Below are 27,428 nucleotides of genomic sequence, written 5' to 3' on the forward strand. Positions count from 1 at the left end.
TATATATATTTTTTCATTTGCCGACAGAGGTGAATTAATTAGCACAGGGAGAGGAGGATATGCACTATATTGGAAATTTTGCATGTTAGTTAGATGTGTTGTCCGGGAGCGTGCACGGCCCTCATGTCTTGAGTATAATAGCTGAACAGCTACAGCGCCACCATAGCTATCTGCCTGCAGCCGCGCGATATATGGCACAAGGTTCAGCCACGCGCATTCCAGCCTCGTGGTTCGTTGATTTGTCTCGGAAGAATGCTGCACCACTCATTGTCCGTACAGGGTATATGTTGCTCTCTCGCAATACACAAGTAGGGAAGTAAAGAAACAAAAAAATGATCAGTGGACATGTGCTTTTCTCATTTTCTCATGAACTAGGGCGCATGGTGGCCGGGTGCGCGCATTTGGGCGCGGTATTTGGCGATTCTGTGCACGCGCGCGCGAGCAGCACTGCTCGCATTCTGGGAGGAAAGGTTGCAAACTCAAGACGCACGTACTGTGACCAGCTGGCACGGGGTCCCGCCTCCGCAGCGCGTGTCAGCAGCAGCAGCAGTGCTGGCTCGGTGGCTCCGGCCAAGTGTCCCCGCGTGTCCGCATCATGCTGCCATGGGACACCAGCGCTCGACCAAGTGTCCGCCCTGCAGATGTGGGAGACAGTATCTTCCTTCAGCGGGGACACTCGGCGCAATGACGAAATAAACGGCAGCGCCCGACTGTCGGGCCAATGTGACGCCCGGAGAGCGCGCGCCGAACCATCTTTCGCAGTCTTCCAGGCGGAGGGAGCAAGGGAAGCAAACACCTTTTACAGCTTTTTCGGCCCACTTTACGAGCACTTATCATGACCTCTGGGCACGTGAGCATGGGCGACAGAAACGTGAGTCCCGGGAATCGGCGATAAAAAAAAAGCTCTGCACGCCACCCTAGCCACTCGCGGCAAGTCGCGCCGAGGGCGCGGAGAATAAGCATGCAGTGCCCCGCGGGCCGTTGAGGGAAGGCTTGCTGCTGCCCGTATGACTGCAAGCCTACTGCAAACTGTACTATAGTTTGAGATTGCGACGTCCGTCCCAACGTTTACAGTTGCTTTGTATCCATAAACGTTGGTCCGTCCGGCCTCGCGTCGACTGGCGGACAAGTTACCAACTTGCCTTAGCGACGAGCTTACCTGTCCTCCGAGCGCGGTTTCATACGCGAGATGATACGTGCGCAGTGACCTTATTCGACGTTAATCTAGCTGTTGTCAGCTGAATTCAACCTGTGTACCTAACGCCACTGCAACAGTGGTCACGTAAATAAGTGAATAGATGAAAACCATGGCACTTAAACGGGCCTATAGCTTTGATGCATAGTCTCCGACCGGAGTTCATCCCGGGCCCGCGTTCCCAGTCCCTACCCGACTCGTGATCTCGAAAACCCGGCGCTTCTGACGCACTCATGCGTGCCATTAACCAAAACGTTCTGCTTGACTTATCGGAATCGCTGTGACTTCTGTGTTGCTCGACGCGGCGCTGCCACCGGCCTGGCTTGCCCACGCTGACAAGGAAGCGTTATTTGCAGAAGACAACGCAATCCTAAGGACATTAACCCGAAGTGAGCTTCAACACGGCTACAATCTTAGGAGAAGGCGAACACAAGAGATATGCAGGCAGTATACAGTAGACCATAAAGCATTCGATGCTGTTTATATATTTCCTGTTCCCTCTTTTTATGGAAAGGAGTGCGGAGTAACGAGGATTCCCGTATAAAACGAGTTAATTCAGAAGACTTTCCGGTACGGTAAATATAATTGTACACACGGTTTTCGAACTAAATCCAGCATTACGCAGAAAAAAAAAAAAAAACTTAAAGAAAGAACATGCCCGTGGGCTTTTTTCCAGATACAGAGAAAGTTAAACAGCAGCAATTAGCAAACGCCGATAAAACGCATCAGCCTGCCGCTATATTTCGACATACTTCGAAGTCACTCGCACTATAATTACCTTTGGCAGGACGCAGACACGCACGCATACGAATCTTGGAAAACGAAACTTTATTTGGACGAATATGCGTACGCTAAACTGATACATACTCGAACAAGTCAGCGGGAGCGTCCCCTTAGTAGGGTGCCTGATCCCACGCCCGATGGCGCTGACATCAAGTCACCCTACCCCTGATCGAGACAACGGCAGCGCCCTCGCACAGGACGTCGCTCTCCGGCTGCACAAAAATTTACGACGGTATAAATAAAAAAATAAAAATAAAAAAAGCACATCTTCGAGCCTTCTGTGCTCTATGTGATGACTGAATTCCAGTGAGAATGCGCACGCTGGGCTCGACGATTCCAGCTCGCATTTGAGGCCTCTTGCCTCCACACCGCATTCACCTTTCTTTCCCGCCGTCAGCAGGCTACTGCATTTTGTGCTCGAATTTGAGTTCTCTCCTCCTCGCTTTCCCACTGTGGGATCGACAAAGTTTCGAGGTGTAGGTAGTGACAAAAACAACAACAAACAAATAAAATCTGCAGAAAGCATCGACGATGATTGTCAATGTGAGCGAATAGCCACCTGCACGCTTCTAGAAAGATATTCGCTTCATTAAAGGGGTCCTGAAACACTTTTCTAAATTCTAACTAATCATGAAATGGCCTCACTTTTAAGGCCTCTTGCTTCTAGCTGTGGCCTCTCCCCCTTACACTCTCTCAGCAATCACGTGATGGGACAGCGGCGCGCGCGGCAACAACGTTCCTTCGTCAGACGTCTCGTTGCAGCAGTCGAGTTAAAGCCTTTACTGGCTCGTACTCGCGGCGTCCGACCGTCCGTCCGTCCGTCCGTGCCCTGGAACGGTGCCAGCTGTGGCCGCTCTACACTCTCTCAGCAATCACGTGATGGCACAGCGGCGCTTATTAGGCACATAGCAACAGTTGCGCCACCACAGCTGTGGCCGCTCTACACTCTCTCAGCAATCACGTGATGGCACAGCGGCGCTTATTAGGCACATAGCAACAGTTGCGCCACCACAGCTGTGGCCGCTCTACACTCTCTCAGCAATCACGTGATGGCACAGCGGCGCTTATTAGGCACATAGCAACAGTTGCGCCACCACAGCTGTGGCCGCTCTACACTCTCTCAGCAATCACGTGATGGCACAGCGGCGCTTATTAGGCACATAGCAACAGTTGCGCCACCACAGCTGTGGCCGCTCTACACTCTCTCAGCAATCACGTGATGGCACAGCGGCGCTTATTAGGCACATAGCAACAGTTGCGCCACCACAGCTGTGGCCGCTCCCCCTTACACTCTCTCAGCAATAACGTGAAGGCACAGCGGCGCGCGCGGCAACGCTCCTTCGTCAGACGTCTCGTTGCAGCAGTCGAAGTCGGATCGCTCCTAAGCGGCCCGGTGATGATTCCACGGCGAGCGGTTCGGAGAAGCGCCCCAAGAATGTGGATTCCCCCAGTACCAAACGCCAGAAGAAGAATGAGCGAATGCGCATGCGGCGGTAGTCAGTCGAATGGGCACAGGCTTTCGCCGAACACACTTTGGAATTTACAAAGTGTCCTTCAATTTTTTTAAGAGACGTCGTTGCACAATTCTCATGTCGCAAAAAAATTTCTCGAATAGTTATCGCACCGAATACCCCGCTTTCTCTCTATTTTCGTATCCGCTAGCGCGCTGGAAGCTACACAGCGGAGAAGCCAAGAGAGCAAAGCTCTGGCCGAAATTTTAGTATCGCGACAGCGACATGTGTGCGTCCAGTAGTCTGAAGGGAATCACAAAAAAGTTCGATATATAGGCAATTCAATATATAAAATAAATATTTTATAGAAAAAAAGAAACACCGCATATCCACGGGGTGAATGATGATGAGTGGGCGAAGCTCCGGAGGGAATCATCGGTAAACCGTGAACCTTCCGTGTAATTCGCCCAGTCTCGCCGCACTAAATCGAACGATTGACTTCCACCAATGACACGCGCCATACGTGACGTCATTCGTATTTTATAACAGCGCCCTTCATTATAATTGCACCATCTCCCGCTTAAGGGGACGTTAACACAAACGCGTTAGAAACGTGCAGTACTCTCTAGTAAGGGGGAGAGGCCACAGCGTCTTACGCAGCCGTTTACGCATGCCGGAACGTGCACCGCGTTTGCCGACGCCATCACATGATTGCTGAGAGAGTATAACCCCCGTATTCATAAACGCTCCTCGACTTGAACTTGACTTGCCACCGCCTTCAACGCGTTTCGAACGCGCTGCCCAAGGCGGTGGCAAGTCAAGTTCAAGTCGAGGAGCGTTTATGAATACGGGGGTAAGGCGGATAGGCCACAGCGTCTTACACCAGCTTCTTACACGGGCCGTAACGCGCTAGCACAAACACGTTAGAAACGTGCAGTCTTTCGTTAATGTTGGGTATTTAATCGTGGTGCGTGTGTCCATGTGCGCTTCGCGGCGTAGTGGTTAGCGCCGCGCGTTCGGAAGCGAGGGGTCCCTGGTTCGATTCCGCGCTACGGACACAACTTTCGGAATTTTTTTTTTCATAAAAGTAGACGTGGCTACCTACTACTACGACGACGACTACTACTACTACTACATACTACAGAGGAGGGACAGACCCACACCCTAAGGAGCTTCGCCCCTAAAAAATTCAAGGGGATTTTTACTGCTGTTCGTTATACACAATAATTCGTTATATGTGGGTTCGATATATCCGGGTTCGACTGTATAGTTCGAGCAAATCCGAAGTATGTCGAAATAGCGGCAGGCTGATGCGGCACCCCGTGGCGGCCGCGGTAGACTACGCTACGCAGCACGCCGCTGCCATCTCTGAGGCCACGCGCAGCGGACGCAGCTACGTGCATTGCAAAGATGAAATGCTTTTTCTGCCGTTTTGAGATCGTACACACATATATCTTTTTATTTATTTAACTCAAGATTAGCACTTATGCATTACTGAGAATTCTTTAGCGATCACGAAATCAGCCAATAGCGTTGGTGGGTTCAGCTGCTTTCGATGACGCTGCATGATGGCATTGCGGAAGCGAGAGCAAGCGAGTTTTCGCTCTTTTAAAGCGAAGTTCTGTGGCGAAGCTTTCTTTGCCTCTTCATTCGACTTTTGCGCTGCTGCTGCTACTACTTGGGTGCCTCGATGCGCGCGCCCGAGGCACCCTAGCTACTACTAGACACGACAACGGTTGCGGACAAACTGGATGAATTTAAGTTAAAGGTACGGTACGTTTCTCCTATATCTGAAAAATAAACACCGTGAAAATTTTTCAAGCAGACAACTGACGACCGGTGTGCAGACTCGAAGCCGCATTAAATCAGCGTAGCGTGTATTCGCAGGCTTCTTGCACGCTCGGAAAAAAAGAAAAAAACTTTTCTGTAGCACGTATTGAGCAAAAGAAAGGTGTATCGGGAGTTTTTCATGTTGCTCTACAATTTTCTCATTTACACTTTTCATCTAACTGTACGATTTTATAAGTTGATTAATTAATTAGGACTAATTATGTAATTAGGCGGAATGACAAAAATAATCTGAGTATCTCCAAGCGACGGCAAACAACATTACCTTGGTTCTGTCCAGCTACGTGGCATTTGCGTATTTTAAAATCTTGGTGCATGATAGTTGGGACACCCTGTATACGAAGGTCCCCCGGCTAGATATCCTTGATCATCGATGTGTCGACAGGTTCGCTCACGTTGATTCCTTGCGACAACGACGACGCTGCGGAAGGTCAGCGCCTTCTCGCACTGCCTTTTGTGTGCGTGTATGAGTGGACCGGGCGGCTCTCGTGCATGCGCATCGGACTGGGGTCGGAAAAACCACCGCGCCGCGTACCGGCCGTCGCGCATCCTGTTCTTGTGCCTGGAAGGCCAGCGCATCGAACATTTCATTGACATACCAATGTGAGAGATAGGCTAGTTGGTAATCCATGATACAACGTTTTAGCGTGAAAACTTGAACGAGAGACGGCGAGGGAAAGTTTACCGCTTGTGTATGTCGTTCCCACGTCGTCTCTCGTTCGAGTTTTCGCGCTAAATTGTTAATTGTATCGCGACATATTAGTGACATAAGAGCGCAAAGAAGTAAGCACCAACCACGCGTGCGGGCAGCACCGGAGAGCAGGAGTGCCAACCAACCGCCTGATGTCACCGTGACAGAGCGGAGCGAAGCCAACACGTGACCGAGCCGCCGGGACAAAGGAAGACTACTATAAAACGACTGAGAGGAAGGTGGGATCCGCGGGAACGCTACGTTCCTTTTAGTGTAAGCAAGCCGCTTGCGTCCACTTATTTATAAATCTAGGTTACCGAGACATTCCTTTTTAACTGTATAGCCCCTTATTACTATACTATACCACCACTGCGCAGCCAACTGCTATCGTACCACACACGAAGACTGCTGGCCTGCTGGCTATCTTCCCGTCCATAGATTTTCCTGCTAAAATTACTAGAGGGAACTGTGGCGCTGCGGTTGTTCATCTATAACACGGGAATGCTGGGCAGTACACGGACTTGTCTAATCTTCAGACTTTCTTGTGCCGTTATAATTATTACGTTTATTTTCTTCTAAATTTTCATGCGATCATACAGTATTTCTAAACGCACGAATGCAGTAAGTCTTAGCGCTCATAAGTAGTCATTTTGTTGAATATGATCTGTATGCGAAACCTGAAAATCGCTTGAAACAGGAAGGACGAAGTTTACGCACAGTGATGTAAATTGCCTATCATTCCCGTGCTGGCTTAGCCGCCGTACAATGCAGGTCCCGTATAGACGCCTGTAGCGCCAGAGTTCCACACAGTAAATTTGGTCGAAAACTCGTCCAACCTTCCCAATTTAAGAGAGTCTGCACTGTTTATAGTGCGGCGAACTGAGTTCGGTTTGTGTTGTCTTCACTGGCTGTGGCTGCTAGAAGTGATTGAGTAAATGCACAAAGGGACGACTGCCTTGCTGAAAAAAAAAAAAAAAGAGGAGCCATTGAACTCTGTGAAGGTGGATGACCAGCGTGTAACCATTTCTTGTGAACCATTTCTTGTCTGGTTTTGAAACGTCCACATTGAAGTCCCCAACGATGATTACAGCGATTTAGCGTGGAAGCTTGGGCGTGTTGGTGATTCATTGGAAAAGACACAGCGCAAAAAAGACAGGGACACGAGAGAACGACGCTGTGTGCGTGTCGCTCTCTCGTGTCCCTGTCTTTTTTGCGCTGTGTTTTTTCCGATGATCACAGGGGTAGTGCCATCAAGGCTAACCCATGCAAAGTGCGTGGTCATGAACTTCTCGATATCACACTTGGGTATGCGTGGAGATATATAAACAGCGGATATCACAATTCCGTCTTTCGTTTGTACGGCACAGACATCCCCACAGTCGGTGGCATTGTCCTATTGCGAGTCAAGGGTGTATGGTTGTACGTACATACATTTTGTCCTTTGCTTATATGGCAATGCCTCCTGCTCGTTAGTCCGTGTGCTGTTCACAAACGAATCCAACATATCCATCGACTCGAAACAATGCATCTTGATTTATTTATTTCATTTATTATTATTATATTGGCTGCTTGAAGCCTGCTTCACCTCCGCCGCGGTTCGGCCCGCTATTGCACTACCTCGGGGATCGGCCCACATTTTTTGCCCACGGACACGACAAATGCATTTCGGGATAGAGGTATACAGCTTCGCTGTAAAAAAAAAAAAAAAAAAAAAAAAAAAGGCAGCAAATCCATCGAGTTGGAATCTATATACAGCGAAGCTTTGTGTGAGTACATAAAGAGTCGAAACACGAGTGCACACACGCACGCACGCACACACGCACACACGCACAACACACACACACACACACACACACACACACACACACACACACACACACACACACACACACACACACACACACACACACACACACACACACACACACACACACACAGACAGAAGCGTGAACGCGCACAAATTGTACCGAGTCTTTTGTTAAGCGGAGTTGCTGACTACGAGTGAGTACGACGGACGCCTTGAACGCGTCATGGTTTCAGAGGCAGCATAAGCATAGTACGTAGCGCAATTCGAATTCATTCCGTCCGCAAGAAGCGTTTAATTCCTCATTACCGTGCAGCTGCGGATGCGCGAAGGCGAGCTTTCTGGTTCTTTTTTTAAATGCGAGTAAGCATTTCTATGTCGACTCACTGAGGAAACCATCGCTGACGCGTGACGCTCAGAAGCCGAGTGTATTCGCGGGCTTTTTTCACGATCGGGAAAAAACTTTCATGTAGCACGTATTGAGCAACAGAAAGCTGTATCGGGAGTTTTTCATGTTGCTCTACAATTTTCTAATCGACAATTTTCGTCTAATTATAATAATTGAGAAGTTGATTAATTAATTAAGACTAATTATCTAGCTGGCGGAATGCAAAAATATCTCAGTATCTCCAAGCGACGGCATGCAACATTACCTTGGTTCGGTTCAGCTACGTGGCATTTGCATAGAGAGGTTTAGCTTGTCCGGTAATCGGGTAAACGCGGGCGGACGGGGCGTTGGGGTGTTGTGGCGGAACCGTAAACGTGAGCGGCCTGTATGGTGCTAGCACCTGGTGGCGCAGAGCTCAAAACAGCTAATATTGCAGTAACCAAGTGTATTCTACTTCGCTGCTGGTGTAAATTTTCGGCAGTGGCTTAATCGTGTTGCTGCCGAAAATTTACACCAGCAGCGGAGCTTTGCGCCGGTCCTCACTGGGCCTCTTCGATTATCCGTCTCTGACAGTCCCGGATTGTCCGAGAAGCTGCACACGCAACGTTAATTGGCTGAAAGCACTGCCTTGGGCAGTCCGGGACTGTAAGGGACAGATAAGCGAAGAGGCCCACTGTCGTGCATGCGTGATCATCCGAATGGCAATTAAACCTCGCAGTTAGATATCTCGGAGCACGAATGCGCTGGGAGAATTCTACCAAATGAAACTGTGTAGAAACACGATTGCGTCTAACTGTTCAATACAAACATGCCTGCTTGCTGCAGCCACTAAAAAGTTAATTATTCAATTTTAGGCCACCGACATCAATAATTACCACCTCATTCTGTGCCCCTTGGGAGGTGGTCATCATGTACATCTCAGCGCCTAATTAAAAAAAAAAAAAAAAACTTGTCGACTTAACTTTGATCACCTTGTATATCGTTACTCCGAGTCCGCGAATACACGCAGAATTGCCGCGCGACTGGGCGCTCGAGGCACTTTGCGCGTATTCGCGGGCTTCTTTCACGCTCGGAAAAACACATTTATGTAGCACGTATTGAGCAACAGAAAGCTGTATCGGGAGTTTTTCATGTTGCTCTAGAATTTCTCATTGACACTTTGATAATTAGGACAGTACTTCTCGAGTTAGATAATTAATTACAATTATATACTTAAATCTCAGTAACCAAAAAATTACTGGTGGCTACTGCACTGTACTGGAAAGAATACGCACACGGTTTGCTTCGCGTAATGCCGTTCCTCTTTTTTTTTTTTCTTTAAATCGTGCGGCGTGATAGCTGGGACACCCTGTATATATATAGTCTTGTTTCCGGTTTCGCCAGCAGTTGTGACACTAACGCACATTTCGGACTATTCTATGCTCATAAACTGACTACAGGGCTATTATACACGTCCCACTTTCATGTAATTACGCGTAACAGACACTTTGATGATCAGTCATTTGCTGTTCGCGTTTCAATTTGTGCTTACAGTACACTACTACTGAGGTCACCTTGCTTAGGTCATTTTGCGTACTTGCGAGTGGAAAAGTTCTTGTTTTTGTTTCTTTGTATCTTTTCTTTTTCCCTATTATGGGAAAATCTTGACTCTAAGTCGCTGTCCTAAATTCCGCACTAAACCCCCGTCGCTGGTACCAAGAGGGCGGCGCTATATTTCATGTTACTCTCGAGCTCTCGATTGGTTCGAGTTTGAAACTTCAGCTATACCTATGATAAATTGGCGTCGTTGTGCATTAAAAAAAGAAGAAAAAAAGAAAGAGAGAGAAAGGAAACGGAAGAAAAAAGAAATGCGTCCTCTGTCTTGCCATCAAAGCCTTCGAACGCGGTGTCGTCTCGGACCAAGCGTTACGCATCCTCCGCAGCGCGGATCAGAGTACCCTGAAGCACCACACCGTCATCTGGTTCCCCGCCCATCTCGGACGGGTGCCGGGTGCCCCGCCAAACCTCAACGAGATCGCCCACGACGCAGCGCGTGCGCTTACTGACCGCGCCGTCCCAGGGCAACCACACCTCGCCGAGATAGAGACCAACCGGGATGCACCCATTACGTATAATGAAATCACCAAACACTTCTTAGTTCTACCTTGGACGCCGCATCTTTCCGCCCCCACACCCCAAACTTAGCAGACCGCAAGCGCTAACCCTACGCTTATTACAAACAGACACGTACCCAAACCCCGCCAAACTCCACGTTCTCTATCCTGACGCGTACCCCAGCGACATGTGCCCCTCGTGCGGATACACGGCGACACTCACACACATGCTCTGGGAGTGTAGAAACGCTCATCCCGACTCTACCTCGGACAAGTGGGAGAAGTCCCTCAGAAGCTCGCTTCTCGCCGACCAGCAATGGGCCGTCCAGCAGGCCCACGAAGCGGCCGCCAGGTATTCCCTGTCGGTCCCTACGTGGGAGACGCCCACTACGCGCCTAAGCGCGTCCTGCAGGACCCAAATAAAGTTTGTCGAGTCCAGTACAGTCCTCTGTCTTCATCTTTTCACCGTCATTCTACCGGTGCCAATATCTATCCGCAGTTATATTCAGTTGAAGGATGGCCGTGCTTACTTCACTTTCATTTTTCTTCGTATGTGCAAACAATGACGAACGTTGCTGACTGAAGACTAAAGGATAAGCAAAGCTCTTCCAAAGATGCTAGAACGGAAACATCGTTGTATACGTATATACATTATTATTTTTTGTCGAAGTCTGGCTGGGAAATCGAAACACACGCGGGTAGCGGTGGCGTGCCGCAAGGGAAGCGAGCTGATAACTACTTCGCGCGGCGTTTAGAGACTCGCGTATGGGTTCCGCGTGGAAAGCAGAGAGACCCCCCCCCCCCCCCCCCCAAAAAAAAAAAAAAAAAAAAAAAAAAAAACGCTGCGGCGTAATTGCGTTTACGCACGGCCTGGCAGAAATTAATTAAGAGACGTGGTGGCCCTGTGCTGGACGGTAAGTAACACAGCCGCTGTCAAAACATGTGTTTGCTTTCTTAGCGAGTTTCCATATACTTTACTGCGACACCCGCATGGAAAACGAGAACAACTTATATAAGCCCTATCTGGAGAAGTGTATAACGGGCATAGATAACGACAAGAATTGCGCGCTGCGGTGACGCCAAAAAAAAAAAAAAAAAAAAAAGCGCACACTATATACGAGTCGCATAAAAGATAGTCGGCCAGCGTAATCCACATTGAAAAAGAGTACAACAGTGCGGGAAAACACACCATGTGCGCGCGTGTTACGGCCCTCGTTTCGCCCAGTTTTTTTTTTTTTTTTTTTTTTTTTTTTTGATGTACCCATCGCTAACGGGCAAGTGCAGAGAGACACAGTGTGAGGACGCTGGTTGGAGTTTGAAAATTTGGATCATATAGTGCTAATGATTTGATTGATGGGATTTAACGTCCCATAGAAACACAGATTACATATGAGAGACGCCGTATAATTGATGAGGCATGACCCGTCTAGGCTTCTTTAACGTGCACCAATGTTCTGTATACGCGAACGTTTATGCTCTAATCAGATTGCGGCCCGCGTGCTCAGGCAGCAGAATGTCGTAGCCACTGCGCTCACCGCGGGTGGTCAAAGAGCACGCCACAATGTCCATAGTTGAACACACTCAGGTTCGTTCTTGTTACCTTTATGGAGTGTCTGGACCTTTACATACTTTTATGTACTAAAGTACCTTATTCGAAATGGAAAATTCGCTTCACTGCGTGATCATTTCAGCCATCTCTAAGTCTCCGCCGCCAGATCCATTTTCAATACCTCTGCTGTCCTCAAAACCCGAGGACTCGGACAAGCACTGATTACAAACATAGGCCCTGCACGGCTTCCGGTTTTGCCCACTGACGTAGCTGCTGAGTGTAACTCGCAAAGGAGCAGCCATGCGTTGAAACATCATCCCTCAGATTTGCAACACTTTTAGCCTCTATATACATAACCAGAGTTTTACAAGTGCAGTTTCCGAAAACACCCGTGTACATAGATTTAGGTGCACGTTAAAGAACCCCAGGTGGTCCAAATTTCCGCAGTCCCCCACTACGGCGTGCCTCATAATCAGATCGTGGTTTTGGCACGTAAAACCCCATAATTTAATTTTTTTTTACAAGTGCAGTTTCCAGTGAGTTACACGAAAAAAAAAATGTAAGTATTAGTCTTGAGGCAATATGCGTCATTCTTTTATTTGAAAACGTAAAAAGAGACTTTCCGTACAATGAAACAACTTGGAAACATGCTTTTTGTTCCCGCGTAGCAGACGTATAAGGCACATGACCGGGTCCGGAAGTTTCTTGGTAGCGGCACGCTCACTGCTGTTACCTAAAGTCCCTATATAAGAAAAGTACCGCCATCTAGCATCTACTCTTTCCTCTGCCGCCTCCTCTCCTAAAGCGCTTGCTTTTTTCTTTACTTTTTCCTTGCGAAAGCCAAGTCGACGGTGGCGCGCCTAGAAAGTCCACGTTGAAGCTTTCAGGCCGGGCGCGCGCCGCCGCCGGCGACTGCGGCTGCGCAGAGGACTTTCAACATCGCTCTGAGGCGGAAAAAAAGAAAATATAAAGAAGTGAAAAGCGCGCGCTATCATCGTCCAATCGGAGATACAGGAGAGAGAGAAGCGGCGTTTATCAAAGGATGGCGGTACTTTTCTTATATAGGGATTTTACTGTTACCGCGAGCCGCCACTTGAATGTTTGAATGTTCGCCACTTTTTTAAATGCTTCGCATTTAAAAATATTGGCTACGTGCCTGTCTAGACAGGGGCGCGCCCGTCAGTGCCAGAGTTCTCTGTGATACGTTCTGTTTGTACGGTATTTATTGCAGCCAAAGGCAACCCGTCCAGGGTACGCCATACAGAAATACTTATCAACTATACATTAACTGCGTTGACAGAAAGCGTATATAACTGCGTTACAAGTGGCCGCTGCTGCAGGTGTGCTGATGAACACGTCACCTCGCAAAGGCGCTCTTAAAATGACCCAAATTCATTTTCGCCACTGGTCACCATCGCTGGAGCCCTTTCGGCGGCAATCTGTGGAAGTCTCCTTGGCACACCGCTTTTTCCAGGCGTCGAAATGGTCAGCCATGGCGTACAGCTCCTGGGGGACATATTGGTTGGCCTCTTCCAAAACTTCAATCAGATCACGAGTCTGCATCCACTCCTGACGGCTGACGAGCGTAACGGAGAAACCGCGACGCCCAGCGCGACCTGCGCGCTGTACTCGATGTAGGTACTTTCCTATGTTTAAAGGATAGTCGTAGTTGAAGACATGCGTCAGATCTTCGACGTCCAACGCCCGAGATTCAAAGTCGGTGGTGATCAAGATTGGTACCGTGCCTCTCCGAAAGTCATCCAGTGCTCGCTGCCGGTCAGAAGCCTCCAAGCATTCGTGGATGCAGTCGCATTTAAAGCCACCCAGAGTCAAATCACCCGTCAGGCGTTCCCACCCTGTCCCTTTTACACAAGAAAATGACTGTCTTGTCGCCTGGGAGAATGCAGTGTTCAAGAAATTCCCTCAGATGCTCTGGCTTAATTTTCACTCTCGTCACACAAGACGACTTTATGAGTCACACTCGAAGGGGTTGTCTCGAAGGGGTCGTCTCTTCTGACCTGGATCCGTGCACAGCTGGATACTTGGCGCTCCCGAGCACTGGCATCACATTTTCCAGCGTTTGGGCCGACTTTGAGTGCTGCTGCCGGCGGCTCAGTATCTGCGTTCACGTCAGTGAAGTTCTTATCAAGTCTTCTGTCGCATTTGCTACCGCCATCGTCAAGCCGGGTGTCCCTCATCGGCCGCTAAACTGAAGGAACGTACGTCTTGTCAGTGCTAACAACATCTTGTTTCGCCGTAGCGCTATTTGCTGCCCGAGGCATGGCTATACCTATAAAGTAAGGCGGATGAGGTGTTGAAAATTGCACGCTGATCCACGAACGAGCCGAAAACCTGGCTATAGTGGCTGGAGAAGCAGGCGCGCCGACCGACCAGTACGTCTGGAGCGTGGTTAAGCCCTTCTCCGCATTGTGACCGAAAAATGGCGCTGCGGTCAGCAGACGGAACGGTGCTGAGTGGCGCCTGTCGTCTGCTACTAGGTGGCAGGCGGCGCGCAACAAATTAGGCGCGCAAAGCGAAAAAGCTGTCATCTGTAACCGTGAGCTTGTGCAGTGAGAGACTACGTGTCTCTATTATTGCGTGTTTAGAAGTTGCTATAACAAGCGGAAGATTCCACGACGGAAAAGTGAGCGGCAAGATTAGCGGAAGCTCATCTCCGAGGCTCGACTCACCGGAGGCCGGGCCAATTAGTGGCGGTATCTTAGTGTCAAATAGGATCAACATGCACCCTCATTTCTTCACTCCGCACTGTAAGTCAGGTTTTCAGTGTGCAGGGAAGGGGGCCTATAAAGCAACATAGTTCTCAACGACTACAAGAACGGTAGCGGGTCTCAGTTATGTGCGAACGACACAAAGGTCTCTCAACTGCTATTTCATCTGTGCGGTCATCGAAGAGGCTTACCAAAGATGCCATGCTATGGCGCTCCTACTCATCTGCGAGAAAAGAAGGGACTTTGGGACTGTGATCGCAGGAAATGATTAAGAGTACGAACACCCGGAGATCAGGGGGACAAGCTGCCAATGATGTCTGCACAAATTGCGGTGACTTCGAGATTTCTGTGCTGTGCTTGCGGTGCTCGTCAGCACGTACGTGTTGCTCCATGCTCACTGGATCCAGAAGGGAAGGTTTGACAGCAGCACGTTTTCTGTTGGTGCGAAAAACGGTAACATCATACTCAATAAAGCTTTAAAAGGCGTGCTATTTTCTATATACAAGGAACCGTGGTGCGACGGTCGCACCAAATTGAGAACAAGTTCCATTGTTGCTAAAATAGACACAATGTTGCCAGCTATTGCGTAAAACGCAGTAAAATATTTAATAGAACTTTAGGAAAGGCGAACGACATCAAGGCTAATTAGAAGGCCAGAAGCTCCACTCCTAGAGTAGCACCTTTGCTCCAAACGATACTCACCCGCTGTTCGTGATGGCTCAGCGGTTATCATCGTGCTGCTGAGGACGAGGTCACGGGTTTAATAATTAATTTAAATTATGGGGTTTTACGTGCCAAAACCAGGATCTGATTATGAGGCACGCCGTAGTCCGGAATAATTTGGACCACCTGAGGTTCTTTAACGTGCACCTAAGTCTAAGTACACGGGTGTTTTCCGCATTTCGCCGCCATCAACATGCAGCCACTGTGGCCGGGATTCGATCCCGCGACCTCGCGCTTAGCAGCCCAACACCATAGCCACTATAAGCAAATATGGCTTGTGAGGTCACGGGTTCGATTACCTAGAGCAGCAGACGCATTTCGATTGTGGCGGAATGAAAGCGCTCGTGTACTTTGATTTAGGTATAGTGGCTAGAATGGGCGTTCCTACTCTAGCCACTGTAATTTAGGTGCACGTTAAATGCCTTCCTGCGGTGAAAATTAATGTGGAGCGCCCCAGTACGGCGTCTCTCATGGCCCGTGTATTACAGCTGGTTAATTGCATCGGGGAGTTTAACCACATAATTCACTTGCTCAAACTATACCTGGCTGCACGAGTGCAAAAGAAAAACGGATTTGTTCCCAGCCTACAAGTCCAGTTTACTATCACACTTGTTTAAAGCCGTAAAAATTTGCTTGGCTAGGAACATAATTTCAGCACTGCTTGTTTTCTGACAATAGCGAAATTTCCCTTTCACCTTTGCTTGTACTGCTCAGACAATATTTGAAGCGTAGTACATTATTAGCTGAAATCAGTGGCAGCGATATATCAAACACGATCTTTTGTCTCCACGGCGTACCGACGAAGCGCACGACGACGCGCGCAGAACCGCTCTACCGACAGCAGCGCCAATTCGGCGTTATGATGCGGAGAAGTGGTGAACTATGCTCGGACGGCACATCTACTCCTCTACACTCCGTTCCATACATAGCGGTCAACGCTGTGGAAGAGAGATACTTCTTGTAGTGGCTTCATTCGTACTTGGATATAGTTCGATTTTTGACCGCAATTGTGCGCAACTGCTTTTTATATAGGCTCAGTACTGAATGAAACACGATTTCCTTAGAAACAAACACAATGTGGTGTACGGCTGCTAATGCGTTGTTTTAGATCATTTTTATTTTACAGCGCAGGTGTTAAGGGCTAGTTCCCCCAGAATCGTGTCCGCGTGTAGAAAAAAACTATCATCATCAGCATTGGCTCGAGCGCCGTCTTCTTCCGCAGCTGCCTCGTTGGCGCCCCTCGGTTTGTGCTCGTGCTCGGCACGCGCTCCTGCCACTGCTCCCGCGTTCATCGTCGTCATCTGCTTCCACAGCTGGCTGCGTTGCCGCTAATCATTACAGCGCAGAATTTCACTTCTCTTCTGTCGTCGTAATGGGGAGGCCTGTATTTATGGCTGGATGAATCATGTGACAATGTACTAAAACATGCTGTATGGTTTCTGCACCGTTTCTACACGCTAATCGCGAATCGTCTTCGGCGGGAAATTTTCTGACAACTCTGCGTTCTCAAACAACCCGATCTGGCTTCGCTTCGAACAGTAAGGCGCTGCCCTTTGAATTATCGTAAAATTTTCTCTTCCAATTTGATTCTTTGCTATTTGATATAGTTCTATCACTGGCTTCCTTTCCATCGCGCCTATCCAATATGTTGTTTCGGCATTTCTGGATTTACGTTTAACATCCTTCTCTCTGCCGGTGTCCATGTCGATAACGTAATATTTACTGGTTAGTATCCTGGTTCATTTTCTTCACTGTATAAGTTAGCGTTTTGCAGCGAAGCTGTTAAGGGCTAGGTTCCCCAGGATCGTGTCCGCGTGTAGATAAAAAAAACTATCATCATCAGCATTGTCTCAAGCGTCGTCGTCTTTTTGAGCGCACGGCCCATCCTCTTTCCCGGGCGGCTGAGCCACCGCTATCTCTCTTCTCTTGCGCCAGTCGACCTTCTTTTATGCCGCGTTCCTCCCTGAGTAGAGTTAGGCCTGGCTGCGAGGCTAGCGCGGCAAGCCTGCTAGAAGCTACGCCCGACTATAGAGTTGAGCCCTGCTGGGAGGCTAGCGAGGCTCTGCCGGCGGTGCTCCTTCTTTCCTGGATGAATGGATGGATGGATGGATGGATGCTATGAGCGTCCCCTTTGAAACGGGGTGGTGGGTTGCGCCACCAAGTGATGATGATGATGATGATGATTTATTGGCATCCCCTTTAAACGGGGTGGCGACAAATAGTCACCTAGCCTGCTTGATTTAATCAGGTATACTATACATGTTCTTTATCTAGCATGTTTGTATACCTCTCATTCTTTTTTTTTCTTCAAAAAATTACCTTGTACCGCTACCTATGATTTTAAGAGATCAGGTCGTATCCATCTTTTCCCTGCTTTTTTCCACCAGTACTCTAATCGTCTCTTGCTTATCTCTACGGCTGATCTGTTGATGTTTCCTTCCCCTTTAAACCCAAGCACTTCTGGGAGTTGCACGTTACCTACGGTTCTCGCTGGGTGGATCCCGTCGCATTCCATTGGATGTGCTGAGTGGTCTCTGGATCTTTACTGCAGCATACACATGCCTCATCTAGTTCCGAATATTTGCTCCGGTATGTTTTGGTCCTTAGGCAACTGGCTGGAGCCTCAAATAGCAAGGCACTGCCCTTTGTGTTATCGTACAGATTTTCCCTTCTAATTTATTTCTTCTCATTCTTGTAAAGCTCCATTGTCCTTTTTGTTTCCATTCTTTGCATCCAATTCACGGTCTCTATTTTTCTCACTTTCTTTCTGATGACTCCTGGTTGTCTATTTACAGTTTCGATTATCCTGTACTTGGTTGCTAACTTCATTGACCTATTCCTCCATTCTGTGTCCACGCTTTTCATGTAGAGATACTTGTGCACTTTAGCCGCCCATTCATTTTCATCCATGTTCCTGAGCCTTTCTTCAAAACTAATTTTGCTCTGTGCTTCTCGGACTTCAAAAGAGGCCCAACCCATGTCACCCTGCACTGCCTCATTTGTGGTATACTACCGTGGGCTCCCAAAGCCAACCGGCCTACTGATCTTTGGTTAACTTCCAAACCCGACAAGATATCCGATTTTAAGCATAAAATGGCATTTGCGAATGTTAGCGCTGGTACCATTACTCCTTTCCAGATTCCACGCACCACCTCATACTTATTGTGGCCCCACAGTGCTCTGTGTTTCATTATTGCTGCATTCCGCTTCCTCTTTATTTTCAGATTATCTTGGCGGCTGCATGAGTAATTATTTCCTTCGTTTATGTGTACGCCGAGGTACTTATATTGCTTCACTATGGGTATTACTTGCTGTTGAATTGACACCACGAAGTTACTCGTCTCTTCATTAAAGATCATAATTCCTGATTTCTCTGTGCTAAACTTAAGGCCTAGATTTGTCGGTGCATTCCCACAGATATTCGCAAGTATCTGTAAATCTTTTTTATTGTCCGATAGTAGCACAATTTCGTCTGCGTATATCAGTCCAGGGACTTTCTGTTGCACCATTTGTCCATTACGCACGTAGGATAAATCAAAACCTAATCGCTGTTTTCCAGTTGTCTTTCTATACCCTTAACGTAAAGCGTGAACAACAATGGTGACAGAGGACATCCTTGCTTCAATACTTGGTGAATTCCCACCATTTCATTACCTTTTCGACCTTCCCATACAACCTGTACTTGGTTGTCTCTATATATCTCCCTCAGCAGCTCCACGAAATCGTCATCTATGCCTTCTTGCTGAAGAATATCCCATAACAATTCCCTGTCTACGTTGTCATAAGCTCCTTTAATATCTCGAAATGCTATCGATAAAGGTCTATTCTGAGCTACTGAAATCTCTATGCAATGAGTTAGTACAAACACATTATCCTCTAAGCGTCTGCCTGGCCTGAACCCATTCTGTAGTTCCCCCAATACAACGTTTTTCTCCACCCACTTCGACATATCTAATTTTATGGCTTGCATAAGTGTCCGACCACCTCTGCGTCACCTCGTGGAGTCGTATGAAAACGCCGGGTTGGCGACGTTTTCAAACTTAGGATTGTAAAAAAGTGTGCGTTATATCGCGGTTTTCGCCGGATATTACGTTTTCTTCTTCATTACGTGACGTAGGTCACCCTGGCGACCACGTGAGCGCGTTGATTGGCGTAGCCGTCTTTAATAAAACGCTTTGACGGTACGGTGATCGCGACTGTGTACGTTCCCCCTGCAACGCCTACGAAATACATCGAAACGTTCATGATAGATATGTTCGGTTGGGTGATGCCCAACGACGATACGCCTATTCTCATCGTGGGGGCAATATTGACTACAGCAGACCCACCATAGTCACAGCTTCGCTGGCTTCCATCTTCACAGAAGTGAAAGGGCGCTGAATTTTTTCTCGTACGGTACCTGAATATTCTAACCTCACTTTTTTTTATTTATTTATAACATAGACCTTCGCTTTCCTCTGCTCAAATATATGCCAGAAGCTGAATGTTTTCTGTCTAACCGCCAAGAAAACAATGTCATCTATACGTACATCGAAGCTGGTAGACGTTGCTCCACCACCACAGTCTTGTTTATACGAGAGATTATAACCTGACTTACTTGCATCTAGCCTTCTTTTTCCATGCCTATCGACTACGCACATCGTAAAGATCAGAAGCGATAACGAGAAACCTTGGTGGAAGCCTTTCGGAATGTCAATCGTCTCGTAGGTACTTAGCCCTTCCCCCGGCTGTATGCGCTTTATTATTCTCGTATATTTCCTACAGTAACATTATGTTGTCTTCAGCCAGACCTCCATTCCTTAAAATGCTCCAAGGGATTTCCGTGTTTCCGTTGTCGTGCGACAACTATATTCTGCAACAACGACAACAATATTCTGCAAGGCTATAGTATAGGGATCTGTTCTCTGGCTCTTTCTATAGACTGTGTGATTACAAATATACTATCGTCTATGCGCCACATGTTGTGAAACCACTCTGTAGTTCTGTCACTATCCCGTTTTTGTTCTGCTCATACTTGATGCTTAAATTTTATAGCTTGAATTCTTAACCTGCATAGTACTGAAGATGTTGCAATTGGCCTGTAGAATTAAATGTTGGTTCTATATGTTCTTTCCCTTTTATATCAACGCCATTCTACTCTGTCGCCAACCATCCGTGGTTCGCCTAGTCCAGTATAATTGTTTTCTAGTTATTTTAACAATGCTCCTTTGATTTCTGATTCACTTGATAATTTCATCGATATTTTACGTCCAGTTCAATTGTCGTGCACTTTGGTATTTTCTCTACCGACTTTTTTCAGTTGATGTTGCTGACAGCAAATTTTCTTCTGCATCATTATGACTCTGCCTCTTCCACATTGTTATTGCACTGCTCTTGAATGACTCTACTATATTTCCTCAATGCAATTCAGCGCGTCTTTCCCCTCTAAACTGTTTCTGTCAGCCCGAACTATTTCGTTTTTTTTTTCTCCCCTTAAGATTCACGCGCTTGCGAAATATTCAGGGCGCACTTTTGGTTTTGTCACGTGTATACTCCCAAGTCCAGCGATTATTTGTGCTTTCGATTTTAACCTGGACAAGGTTCTGCCCTTGCCGTTTCTTCCGGTGACCTATAGTGCGATCACGCTCACTGTAGTGCGAGTTTCTTGGTCTTTTTGCTGTCTTTTCCATCTCCCCCTCAATGCTAGCTGCTACGTAGCTATGCGACACTATTTGTTCTTATTTGTTGTTGGTTACAGCAGCGCCGACTTCGGTCGCGCGCCTCTTCGCAGCTGACGGCGAACAGTGCGGCTACGGTGGCTATAGATCGGTACCGCAGTGCGGCGACAACCAGATGCATGTGGCTCTGCGGGACACACCCCTCCCTCTGAATCCCACGCGCGATAATGGCTGGCGGCGCGTCGCTGAGCTGTCGAAGCATGGTTCCGCCGTTCCTGCTGGCGGCGGGGCGGTGGCATGCGGTGCGCTGCTTTCACTATCTCGCAGCTAGTGCACTGCGCACACCCGACGCAGCCATGGAAAATTGTTGCGGGCAACTGCAAAGCAGGCCGTTTCATAGATAACGCGCAGTTGCGTCCAGGGGTGCAGATATGTTTAGTAAGGTTGAAGTCCACTGACCACCCGTAACCCCTTCCCCTCAACCACGCAGATAACCCCCCCCCCCTCCCCGAATTTTTTCTTCGTCCCCTCCCCCCGGTTGGCGCTCCAGTGTACCACCCTTCCTTTCCAGCATACAAGGTTTCTGCCTGCACCGCATGGCCGTATAGTGCAAAGCAGTGAAACGTTTTGTTTTCACGATAGAGGCTTTCATGGCTATAAAGAAAAGCCGAACAGAAACATTGTATCTTGTTTGTATTACCGCGTGATGAATTGATTACGAACAACTTAAACCTTTGCTCCCATACAGCTGTGCCGCTAAATACTTCCGCTGTAAGGAAATCCATAGCATTGCGAATAATCGCACGTTGAAATTGCTGTCTTTGCTGGAAAGGTTTTACTTGACTAGTTTGTTATACAAGAACTTATGCATGAGTGAAATATAAGCCCCCCCCCCCCCCCCCTTCCCTCCACCCCTCAAGTTACACACAAAACCACAAAGTTTTGCGGCACTGCTTATTTGCTAAATGACCGCAATTTACAATTTAGACAATGCAGTGACAGAGCGAGAGAGAAAAGAAAAGTTAGGCTACAAGAGAAATGTAGGAAGTGAGCGTCTCATCTTCCACTCACAGTGGGATAACACCTATACAGATGCTGCTACCCTACCAGATGGAGGACGCACATCATTTCTCACTTCAACACTTGATTTCATCCGAGGTCACCATATACAGCGTTACGCATATTGACCAGCGAATCCCTGCACTGGGAGCTCTCTGAACCAGTGACACCTTTTAAAATTAATAAAGTTTTCATCCATTCATTCATCCATTCTTCTGGTAATCAAACTTCGATCATTAACGAAGCCTTGCATGCTGCCGTCTCTCAATTTCCCTGACGTCGTGCGCTGTGACGCAAGAATTAAACGAAGGAGAGTGGCTGAGTGAGATCCCGCGCGCATGATGACAGCGGTTAGGCGTGAATCATAGATGTAATATCATTATGGAATCGCCTCCCGCCACGCATTAAGCATTATTACTCATTAGTAATTTTCAAAAAGGAATCGCTATCGTGTCTTATCACTATATGCCTAATACTCTGATGCTTTATCACGAATTTGTTGTTTTGTAAAGACACGTTTTGACTTAATTTTTTTTCTCATCATTTGACTTTTTGCATTTTCTTAACGTATTGCTGTTGCCTTCCACATTGATTGCTTATATAACTTCCTGACTAACAATTCCCATGTATACAGCCTTCCGCTCTGGGTCTTCCGCCTGTACATTAAACTCTCTATATATTTTTTAGCCATAAAATAAATAACATTGATCGACTGAAAAGTCTTCGTTGGAGATTGCAGGAATTTTTCTCGACTGCCATGATTATCAGAAAGACACGAAGAGGGTTGCGAGTTGTAATTATAATGAAAACCAATCAGCAGACTTGTCGAAAAAATTTCACGCGTCCGACGAGACACAACTGCTTTCGGTTACAGGTTTCTATACGGTGACAGGTCGCAAAGCGACTACATTCAAGCGGTCCGGTGGACACCAAAACGTCGTCGTAGTTAAAAATTTCACATCATTGCAAAAAATCTTCACGGCGACTTCATGAAACATTCCACGTATCACTTATCGCGTTTTATACACATGCGTTACAAAAAGAAAGAAAGAAAACAGAAAAAGAAACAAAATAAAAGGGCGTGATGGGGTGGGGGCTGATCAAAACTGCTGAGAAGGAAGTGAACGGGGCTAAGTGGTTATTCATATGTGTAATAGTACATCTTTAAATTCATTCGTTGCACGGTTTTGAAGTAGAGCCAAGGGTTCGACACTCATGCACGATTGTGTATGCAAACTTATCTCACGCTTCAGCCAGCATAGGGTAACAAAGAGCTCTTGAATGCTGCGTCGCGTGATAGCACCGCGGAATACCCGTATCAACTGATAGGGAAAACGTGTAGACTGTATGACTCAGAACTCCCAGCTATCGATAGTCCTGCGCCATGTGAGCTTGCGCGTCACCCAGGAAGAAGAACCGCATCAGAACTAAAACGCCCTTACACGAGCAAAAGAAGAACAAACTTGTTCCTTTTAACTTTGTTTAAAAAAAATAGTTAATGTGTTTAGTTGCTGAATGGCCACGCTTTCGCTTTCGTGATTACTTTCGTACGCAGTTTGGAGTCAACTGTTCATCGTGAGGTAACTTAAGGCTTACCAGCTTATAGAAAAGGCTGTGCGCGGGTGACTGTATAGTGTACAAACGCCATAAGCATTTCAGTATGATGGTTGCGCGTGGATCACGGAAGGTCCGCACTGAGGGTTGCCGCAGCACCGAGAACCTATGGAAACACTGTGCGTTGGTATCTTGGACGCTTTTGTTCCCTCATCATAAACTATAAAACAGTGCGGCGCACAATACACACAGCCAACCGAAAATGCAGGCGCAACGTTAAATTGCGACAATAATGATTCAATTCCATAAAGGTATTGCCACTTCTACTGCGCTGGACTAGCATTACACATGGAAGTTACGAGAGATGCTGTGTAATTATATCGCTGTCAAGAAATACGGTTAATTGACAACGGCACCCTTTCCCAACTTCGAGCGAAAGTTTCTATTTGGCTAAGTTATCAGTTCGGATAACAGGGTAGCATTCGTTACCGCCCGCGCGGCACTTATCTGCATGCCGACAGCTATGGAGTTGCAAAGGGGGGGGGGGGGGGGGGGGGTGCTCGGCGCGATGATTTGCTACGATTTTAAAAACAGGTTATACAAGCCTTAAAGTATCGATCATTTGGAACAGTAATTTAGAGATAGTGTTCCTTCGCTGGTGGATCTGAGAGAGATATAAAAACATTTATTCATAATTAGGTGGGGCGTCTTCCTTGTAGGGTGGAGCCCTTAGTTCAGGGCCCCATCCGATGGGCTAATCCACTCCGCGTGCCCGCTGGATCAGCCGTCGCCTCTCCTGCGGGTCTGAGCTGGTCAGTGCAGTCTCCCAGGAGGAAGGTGAAGGAATAGGGGAGTCGCCCGGAGGGTGTGGGCATTCTCAGGTGCCTGGATGTCCTCCTCGGCCGCCGCTCCATTCAGGAGCGAGGGAGGAGATGCGCATTGAGGCACCCTATATATACACCCAGGCGTATTTCCCGTTATTATAGTTTCTGACGTTATTATACAGGCTGTGAATCCTGTATTTGCAAGTTTGATCCAGATAATAAGCGTCTGTCGAGAGTATACGAAAATCTGCATGCAAATATCAAGACGGGCCTCGAAGCGTCGGAAAGAAAAAAAAGATGCCAACTCCCTTATACTACAAGAGCAGTCATGTCGCCTTATTCCGTCGCAATAACGCGACATGACTGCTCTCGATATACCCGCCAAACTATTTCGAGAGGTTTCGAGAATGGCGGCCAAGCACAGCACTGCTGGGGATCGCGTTGCGACATGACAACTCGTCCGCCCGCACAGCCAGCACCCCAGCCAGATATAGCTTCTCACACGGCCGCAAGTGAGCTTACAGCACTATGGCTTACAAGAAAGCAAAAACGCTCAGAAAGTCGCGGTCATTGTTTCAACAAAACACAATGATCAGAGTGATTTTACGTTTATTTCTTGTTTGCGCACCTCGAAACATTCGTATTTGAATTCCTCATACTCTACGCGCGTAGTCGCGCGAGGATGCATGCATGGCCAGGGTTCGGTGGGACGCAGTGCAAAGACGCCCGCGTGTGCGGAGAACAGTCTAGAACCACTTTGTACTGACGTCCTTCACTGCCCACACCGCTGCCGAAACGTCTGGGAAACCGGTCGAAAGGCGACGCAGTGCCGGCGCAAGCGCGCGGGCGTCAGACCAGCCGACGACGGCCTCGCGTTCCAGCTGGTCTGGTTTGGTTTGGGTTGGGTTGAATTAGAAGGAGACGTTTACACCTGTCTAGAAAGCATTGGAAATGTTTTAGAGAAAGTTAAAGGAAACTTAAAATAACATAATGCCGCTAAGCATTTATAACAACGAAAGCGCCTTGAACCAAGTAGAAATTCCTCACCCGCTGAGCAAGCAACTCTATGACAGTATCCAGAAGAAGAGGCTCCCAGAAAAGAAGAAAGTGAAATATATGCTCGTGTCGTGCATTTAATAGTGTCTTTGTCCCTTAAGTGCTAGCGCTGAATTTTCGTAACCATGAATCCAACATTCCAACTAGCCCAGTTAGCATGTCTTGAGTCAAATATATTATGATGCTGAACACATTTTCATTTAAGGTAGGCTCGAATGGCTATTAGGAATATAACAAAATCAGTCCAAGTCGCTGAAAGGGTGCCACTTTGTATAGTTCCTTATTTTTGCTTCATCACTAGAACGTGTTCTGCACATGGCTTTGGCATAATCCGTCCCACGTACATACACGGTGAGCCAATATGAAAGGAAACACAAACATTGCGTTTAAAGCTGGAAATATTCTTTATGCATGTGCCGATATTAAAAAAAGGAAAAAAGAAGAAGCTAAACAGTGTTATGAGCGGGATTCCTCAATACCGGAGCTATACAGCAAACAGCAGTGAGTGAGACTCTCACACGTTTCCTTGAATATCTGAACATAGACAAAAGTGTTAGCTTTCTTATCAATGTGTGCGTACAGTCACGCGCGATGAGATTAAAAAACAGCTCAAGCGTCTAGCGTGACGTGAGCCGTCGAAGGGCGTTTCTGGCGCGGTGGATACGAGATCATTGCTTCTTCTCTCCCTCATTTTGCTGTAATTCCGTGCCGGAGCCACCCCTCCCGCTTAGATCGCCTTCTCGTCCTTGCCTTTCGTTTTTGTCCGCGCATTTCTTTCAGAATCGCCTTCAAGTGCGATAGCGCATTATCTTGAAGCGCTATAAGCAGCAGTTTTCATCCCAATTATTCACGCATGTGCAACACTCTGACGGAGTCACAACTCTGTCTTTCGTCAAGGCAGCCCCCCTTGCACGAAAAATCACCACGAAATAAAACGAAGATATTCGGCCTCCTTTTATCGCCATACTGATCGGAACAAAAGACCTGCATTGTGTTTGCGTTTCGATATCATCGCGATATCACGCCAGGCGAAAGTTACACGAGAATTGTGAATGCAGTGGTGGCATGCTGCAAGGAACAAGGCGCATCCATTTACGCACCGCCGTCGTGCACGACTATACGCACGTCACAAAAGCACTTCGGCGACGAAAAATAAATTGCACCCGCCGTGGTTGCTTACTGACTATAGTGTTGGGCTGCTAAGCACGAGGTCGCAGGATCGAATCCCGGCCACGGCGGCCGCATTTCGATGGGGGCGAAATGCGAAAACACCCGTGTATACTTAGATTTGGGTGCACGTTGAAGAACCCAGGCGGTCCAAATTATTCCGGAGTCCCCCACTATACGGCGTGCCTCCTAATCAGATAGTGGCTTTGACGTAAAACTCCATAATTTGATTTCAGTTAAAAAAAAAAACGCGCCTGCAATTAATAAATGTCTCCGGTTTCCGGATAACTATACGCATAAAGGAATTCGTACATTTACAGCTTATCTCTGTCGACAAACTTGACTCGTATATATGCAGAGATTGTTCTACGTATATTTTTCGCCTGATCACGAACCCACACAAACGTAAACCTGTCTATAATACATGCGCAAATAGTGTAGTAGCTTGATTTAAAAAAAAAGAAGAAAGTATGTCTACAAGGTACATACAAAGAAACCTTCGCTTTAAAGAAAACGATTGCATTTTCACCGACGTAATATGACAACATTACTCCAAAGTTAAAATCAGGGGCCTTAATTGCGTGCGGTAACCACGACCTGATTAAGAGGCACGTCATAGTGGAGGAATCGAAATTTTGACCATCTCGAGTTCCTTAATGCGCATCCAATGCACGGCACACGAGCATTTCACGCCCCCATGGGAATGCGGCCGCCGCGTCCGGGACCGAACCGGCGCCCTCGTACTCGGCATGTCATGACAACTAACGTCCTGACCTCAACGCATGCCGGCATTGGGACAATTTGCTCAGTACTGTTCTGCGCTCTATTCTGACAAGCTTCAGCGTCCTTTACCACAA

General features: G+C 47.5%; 1 protein-coding gene across 3 annotated transcripts in view; it reads right to left on the bottom strand.

The window, feature by feature from the left end:
* LOC119466234 (uncharacterized) overlaps positions 1 to 27,428 on the bottom strand; it is an 84,016-nt gene that overhangs the window by 13,438 nt on the left and 43,150 nt on the right. For 2 of the 3 annotated variants that reach the window (XR_007467613.1, XM_037726725.2), the window contains exon 2: positions 495 to 635. Coding sequence is in view for 2 of the 3 variants with exons in the window: in XM_037726725.2 (XP_037582653.1) it covers positions 495 to 635 (141 nt within the window). In the remaining variant the exon portion in view is untranslated. Of the gene's footprint in view, positions 1 to 494; positions 636 to 1,159; positions 1,198 to 27,428 lie in introns of those variants that run through there. The other variant, XM_049669987.1, reaches the window with a different exon arrangement.

Source organism: Dermacentor silvarum, chromosome 1 (genome assembly GCF_013339745.2).
Source record: "Dermacentor silvarum isolate Dsil-2018 chromosome 1, BIME_Dsil_1.4, whole genome shotgun sequence".
Classification (NCBI taxonomy): domain Eukaryota; kingdom Metazoa; phylum Arthropoda; class Arachnida; order Ixodida; family Ixodidae; genus Dermacentor; species Dermacentor silvarum.